The sequence below is a fragment of the Zootoca vivipara genome, chromosome 11, assembly GCF_965207765.1.
Source record: "Zootoca vivipara chromosome 11, rZooViv2.hap1.1, whole genome shotgun sequence".
Lineage (NCBI taxonomy): Eukaryota > Metazoa > Chordata > Lepidosauria > Squamata > Lacertidae > Zootoca > Zootoca vivipara.
In genome coordinates this window covers 28,341,856-28,348,292 of record NC_142594.1, presented here as the reverse complement: position 1 = coordinate 28,348,292, position 6,437 = coordinate 28,341,856, and the positions used below count along the sequence as shown (strand labels likewise).

General features: G+C 44.3%; 1 protein-coding gene across 1 annotated transcript in view; it reads right to left on the bottom strand.

Annotated features, from left to right (window-relative positions):
• Positions 1 to 6,437, bottom strand: part of VWDE (von Willebrand factor D and EGF domains) — a 47,287-nt gene that overhangs the window by 1,545 nt on the left and 39,305 nt on the right. Inside the window, exons 25-30 of the mRNA XM_088653996.1 lie at positions 6,186 to 6,281; positions 5,076 to 5,171; positions 3,505 to 3,600; positions 3,297 to 3,392; positions 2,579 to 2,674; positions 12 to 115 (exon numbers count right to left, since the gene is read on the bottom strand). Of these exons, the coding sequence (XP_088510122.1) occupies positions 12 to 115; positions 2,579 to 2,674; positions 3,297 to 3,392; positions 3,505 to 3,600; positions 5,076 to 5,171; positions 6,186 to 6,281 (584 nt within the window). The remainder of the gene's footprint in view (positions 1 to 11; positions 116 to 2,578; positions 2,675 to 3,296; positions 3,393 to 3,504; positions 3,601 to 5,075; positions 5,172 to 6,185; positions 6,282 to 6,437) is intronic.

The window sequence follows — 6,437 nt, the reverse complement described above, 5'->3', positions numbered from 1 at the left end:
ACTATGATTACCTGAACTTTTTTTGCACATGTGACTCCCGTGTAGCCAGGACGACAAGCACATATGTTCGGCAGTATGCATGTACCTCCGTATAGGCATTTCCGGTTGCACGTGGCTGAAACATACAGGTGTGCATGTGTTTTAATCTGGCAATCAAAACAAAATCTGTCTGTCGAGGAGAGAGCCCCTGGTGATTCTGCAGTAACTCTTAAGGTGCACAAGCATGTGTTTAGATCAGGCATAGGCAAACTTAGCCCTCCAGGTGTTTTGGGACTACAACTCCCACCATCCCTGACCACTGGTCCTGTTAGCTAGGGATGATGGGAGTTGTAGTCCCAAAACATCTGGAGGGCCAAGTTTGCCTATGCCTGGTTTAGATGCTACACCTCTGCAAGATGTGTGGGAAGACATACGGTAGTGCAAAAAATCAAACAAAAAAAACCAAAACCAGAACAACAACAAAAAGCATTGGTGGTTTGAGGTCAGAAAGGCACCCCTCGTTCAGTTTCCAAATGGCCCATAACTATACAGCAACAAAGCAACGTTTTCAAGAGTGTGTGGCTCTGCTAACGACCCAGTCATTTGATGAATATTGCACTCCTATAAGATGATTTTAAAAATGATATCACACTCCTCAAAGGCTGTGAAAAAAATGTATGTATTGACTTCTTATGACACAGTGTTGGAGATGCTAATTTTAGACATATTTGACGAGACTGTGGGGAAATACAGAAGTACTGGGCTGATGAATATATAAAAGGGATATCGGGGTAAATAGACTGCTAACAAATACAACTGTGTTGTTTTTAGGAAAGCTTGATGGTGCAATCCTGTAAAATGGCAGGTAATACCCTGTTTCTCATATTTTAAGACATACCCATAAAATAAGACATAGCAGGATTTTTAAGCATTCAAGGAATATAAGCCATACCCCGAAAATAAGACATAGTGATAGGCGCAGCAGCAATGCCGGCTGTGGCAGGAGGAGGAGGAAAAAAATAAGACATCCCTTGAAAATAAGCCATAGTGTGTTTTTTTGAGGAAAAAATAAATATAAGACATGTCTTATAATATGAGAAACACGGTATGTGGATTCCAGCCTGTTTGCTAGTGGAAGCAACAGCAAAAGGGTGTACAGTCATACCTCGGTTTAAGTACACTTCGGTTTGAGTACTTTCAGTTTAAGTACTCCGCGCACCCGTCTGGAATGGATTAATCCACTTTCCATTACTTTCAATGGGAAAGTTCGCTTCAGGTTAAGTACGCTTCAGGCTAAGTACAGACTTCTGGAACCAATTGTGTACTTAAAACGAGGTACCACTGTAGCGTGGATTTTATTTTTGCCAATAATGAAGAGTAGTAAAGAAATACATGGCATAGGAACTTAATGTGTAAGGGTGGAATTTTAACTCCAGCTGGCTGAGGTGCCTCAGGAAGGGGAGGAACCACTGTTCAGCTAGGGAAGATGGAGGTACTGTGCAAATATGGAACGACATGCCACTGGATGTTCCCTGGCATTTGTGCAGAAAGCACAAGGACTGGAGGGGGGTGAATGAAGTGTGTTGGGTGAAAGCATGGAGATACTATGCTCAAAGCCTCTTCACTTCCCCCAACACACCTGCAGAAGTGCTGAGGTTCCGTGCAACAGCCCTGGGCTGGAGAAGTTCCCGGTAATTCCCTCCAGTTGATGACAAGAGGAGGAGGAGGAGGAATAAAGAATGCCCCCTCGTTCACCTCCAGCAGTGAAACAGCAGGGCAATGGATGCAGAGTCTACTGTGCCAACAGATCTCTTTGCACAATACTGGAATAGAAATGCTAATTGTGAAAATGTTAAGAGGGAGGTGTTAAATCATAGAATTGTGGAGTTGGAAGAGACACCCTGCAATGCAGGAATCTCATACATGGCAGATGGCCATCCAACCTCTGCACTGAAAAAAAAAGAAGTTTCGTTATATTGTTTCAGTTTGAGCTTCAAATATAATGTTAACGTATTCACCAAGGATTTAAAGAGGGTTTTTTTTGGGGGGGGGGGTTAGATTCAGGTTTTAGATTTATTTTTATTTTTTTAATGTTACGATCTAGTACAGGGGTGGGGAACTGGATCTGACCAGAGGGCTAGATCCAGAAGTAGCTAGCCCTCCAATGAGCCACTTTTGACAGGTGGAAGGGCTTTCCATCTGTCTGTCACCTGATGTTGTGTGCGACATTGGCAGGTGACTGAAAAGCCATGCCTCAGCTGCAAAGAAGAAGCCACAGTTGGAATTCAAAAATACGATACTGAGGTAGATTGGCAAAAATCTGGCTGGGTATAGGGCAGTTTCCTACATTCCATGGAGCTGACATTTCTGACCATCAGACATAAAAGCCCTATTGCTTTTAAACATGACTGATTACCCTGGGATGAGTGGAAGGTGAGGCAAGAGTACCCGATCTTGCAGGGAATACTCTCTTTCAAGTTACTTTAATAAAGACCAGTTCATATGGTGCAGCTCTGGATGAACAAGCTATTAAAAGCCCTATAAAACCACCTGTGGTTCCCCCCCCCCTACTGTAATCCAAACATTACATCTGACTCACGTGTTTGACAGTGAACTCCTTCCCATCCTGGAGGGCAATGGCAAGTACTTGGTCCAATACATTCACCCCCGTTCCTGCACTTCTGAAGGCATATAGCTGTACAAGAAAGGCATGTATAGAAAGAGAAGTGTGAATACCCTCAATGGCTCAAAATCTGTGCAAACAATGAACAAATGGTACTGGGAACTGTAAGATATACCTTTGCTTAATCTGCATGCCATGTTGATGTGTTCCCACCCTTGATAGTTTTCTGAGAGCTTAGGCAAATTCTAACAACTGTCTGCTACTCTTGGCGATGGCATCCGCCGGCTTTTTATATATGAAATTAATGCAGCCTAATGTTGACCTCATTTACATTAGTTTAATCAAGCTACAGCCTCGTGTCTTCTGGAGGAGAAATGGGAATTTGTCTCCCGGAACTCAAAAAGACTGTGCCAGTGAGATACTAAGTTGAGCATTCAAAGCCTGTTTGCTTAAGAACGGAGATAAACAAGGAAATCTGAGCGTGCCATTCTGGAGCAGAAGCTAAGACCTGCTTCCATCATTTAGACAGGAAAACCCTCAGGGTCACATTAAGCAGCAGTGGAAAGATGTCCTCCAGTTACAAGTGAATCTAAATTAAATGCTACTTATTGCTGTAGCTTGGACGGAGAGCTCTTTTTTATACGCCCAATTTAACAGGCTTCTCCTTTTCCAAGCGGCTGAGAGTAATACCTACGAGTGTTACATCTTTTGCCTCTCCAGCCCGATGGGCAGGAACAAACGTTTGGGCCCACGCATCTCCCTCTGTTCATGCATACCGGGTCACAGACACCTGAAACCAAAGAGCAACGAGAAAATGCTCAGCACACATGACGGAGCTGCTGGCATCACCCCGAGTCGGCGTGCTGAGATGCGAGAGCATTTTTTTAATGAAGCGGTCTTACTTTTTTCACACCGTCGGCCACCGTAGCCGCCAGGACAGGTGCAAACATTGTTTCTCATGCAGTGGCCGCCATTCTTACAGGGAGGGTTGCAGATGGCTAAAAACGGGGGGGGGGGGGAGAGAGAGAGAGAGAGAGAGAGAGAGACAAGTGAGGCAGTGGTTCGAGTGCTGCATAGCAGAGAGGCCTATTATTTCCACTTTCTTTTCTACAGGGAAAAGGCACCTTAGGAAGGGGTGCAGGAAGGATGCGGCCCTCAACTCTTCTGTATCTGGCCCTCCAGATTCTTCACAGGCCACACCCCCTCATTGGCTCCCCTTCACATCCTGTTTTTGCCTGGCTGGAATGTGTCCTTGAGCTCTAATCATGCCTCTGGCTTCACGGGATGGAGGGCACAGAGGGGTGTGTGAGTGCAAGCACACTAGTGGCCAAAATTGTGGAAACCTTTGGGGGGGGGGAGAAGTGTATTTTTGAGGTTTGATGGCTCATAACACCTGACTGGCTCTCTAAACACTCATGTGCATTGGCTACATTCAAATGAAGGAAAGCGACTGCATATCAACCTAAGCAAGTTGTGCTTCCATTTTTCTGGTCATTTGGCTATAACTTTGGATAGAATACAGGTAACTGAACAAACTTCATTGATTACATTCTTCATTAACTTATCTTTCCATTGATATATAATTTTATGGTGTTACTCAAAAAAAGTGGTGCTGTAAGCCATCAAACCTCAGAAATACACTTTTTCCAAAAGGTTTCCACAATTTTGGCCACTAGTGTAAGCTACTCGTATGACCCTCAGAAGGGAATGCCGCCCACAATGTTTTAAAGGTTCCCCACCCCCTGATCTAGTTAGATCTGAAAGTCACGTCATTGAGGGTTGAGAATGGGAGCTGATCAGTTCTCTCCAGCTTCTTACTTAGAACAGCTACTGCTGCTCTGAGCCTGTGACTATCAACTGTCCACACCTAGGGCTATTCATTCCTCATCAGCACAATCCGATGAAGATCAAAGGTGGGACAGTGTCCCCTTTGTGGGTCATGTATAAAGCAGGCCGTAAATGATGAGTGGTGCTGGAGTTGAGACCCGCCCCCCGCTGCCCTGCCACAATATGGTCAAAATGAGAAAGGCTGAAACCTGACAGCAATGAAGCCCTCCATCTGGAACCAGCAGTGCTTCTGTAACAAATCGCTCTCCTTCAGCTCCTACAAATTCTGACCAAGTGCTTGGGTTTGCCCAATGCTCGGACCACGATAATCTACATTATCCCCACCAGGAGTGTTTTTAGAGCACTGGTTCATGACACAAATTTGCATGTGCTAATTATATGTTTCGCCAGCACTGGATTGTGCAGAGTGCCCATAACCGAAATGGGTAGAGGCACAGAAGTTGTGGGGTCTACTGCAAAGACAAAGGGGTCACCATCCCATCACAATGCCCTTTGTGTCTGCTATATGATCCATTTGGAGCCATTCTATCAATGTTTCTTCCTTGAAAGGTAGAAGTGTGTGTGTGTGGGGGGGGGGAACCATTAATTATCACACATTTCTTTAAAAATAGCACAACAAAATTACCATTCTGGCAATAGGCACCGAAGAATCCATAGGGGCAAAGGCAAATGTTTGGTTTAATACAGGATCCACCGTTGAGACACACTGGGTCACACACAGCTAGAGAAGACAAGGAGAGAAGGGTATTTCATTTTAAAGGTTAAGTGGAAACACATTTAAGCATGTGTGCCATGTAGCGATTTCATTACACTGCACGCAAATACTTCGTTAAGTCACTTAACTAAGTTGTAATGGGAGAAATAACTGAAGTGTAATTTGCTTTGAACTGTTCTTTGGAAGTAGGGCTACTATTTCTACCAGGCCAAAAGAAAAAAGAATAGCCTATGCTTATTTGCATAGGTGGCTTATATGAATATATGCTCAGTTAGAAATGCCTTTTCACAACTAGCACGGAAACTGTAATTAACAACAAAGCACCCTCCTTTTCTGGGAGAACAAAACAAAAGGGGGGGGAGAACAATCAATCAATCAATCAATCAATCAAGAAAAACCCTGGTTGGGTGGCTTAAAAGAGGCCAGGTGACAGTCCTACCCAGTGTTTAAAAAACCAGTGAGAACTACAAGAAACTGCATGAAAGATTATAAAGCTGATCTTGCACACATAAGATGGTATGTGATTTTCAAAGCTATAGCAACCCCTGACTTCCCCCACAAAGCCTCTCTAGAAGGTTGGGACCCCCCCCCCAAAAAAAAACCCAGTTTAGAATAGGAAGCCATGGGGCTGCTGAGGGGAGGAGCAGGCAAGAGCTCATGTGGCTTCAGTGGAGAGATCTGAGCAGCAAATTCTCCTTCCGTAACTTCCTTAACTAGGATTGAAGCCTTGACTGTTATTCTGCAGAGGAATGCTGAGCAGAGCTCCACCATGTGGTTCCTACAGAAGCTTTCCAGACAGAAGTTCTTGTGTGAGCCGTTCCCTCTCCATCCCTACCTTAACCCTGGTGCGAATAAATCTCTTACCGTAACCAGCGCAACGCTGGTCCTTCAAAGCCTGGCACTTTTCTCATCACCAATCGTGATTTCAGCATTTTTGAGCTGATCTTGTCTCTCTTGGTGGCAACGTGTGTGTATGGTTTTACTGCAAATAAATGGCCTTTGGGGCTATACTTTTTTTACCTGTGCTGCATGTGGGTCCATTCCAGCCAACCCTGCACTGGCAGACATCTGGGGCGAGACATTCACCGCCATTTTCACAGTGCCTGTTGCAAACCACTAAATGAAGCAACCAATGTTTAAGAAACAAGATAAACAGAAGTTAGTAGAGAGAAAAGGGGTTGCTGTCATATCTTTATTGCATGTCTATATATACCCAAATAATTTCCCAGGTTTTGTTTGTAATCGTCTTTCTTCTATGATATTTATTTAATA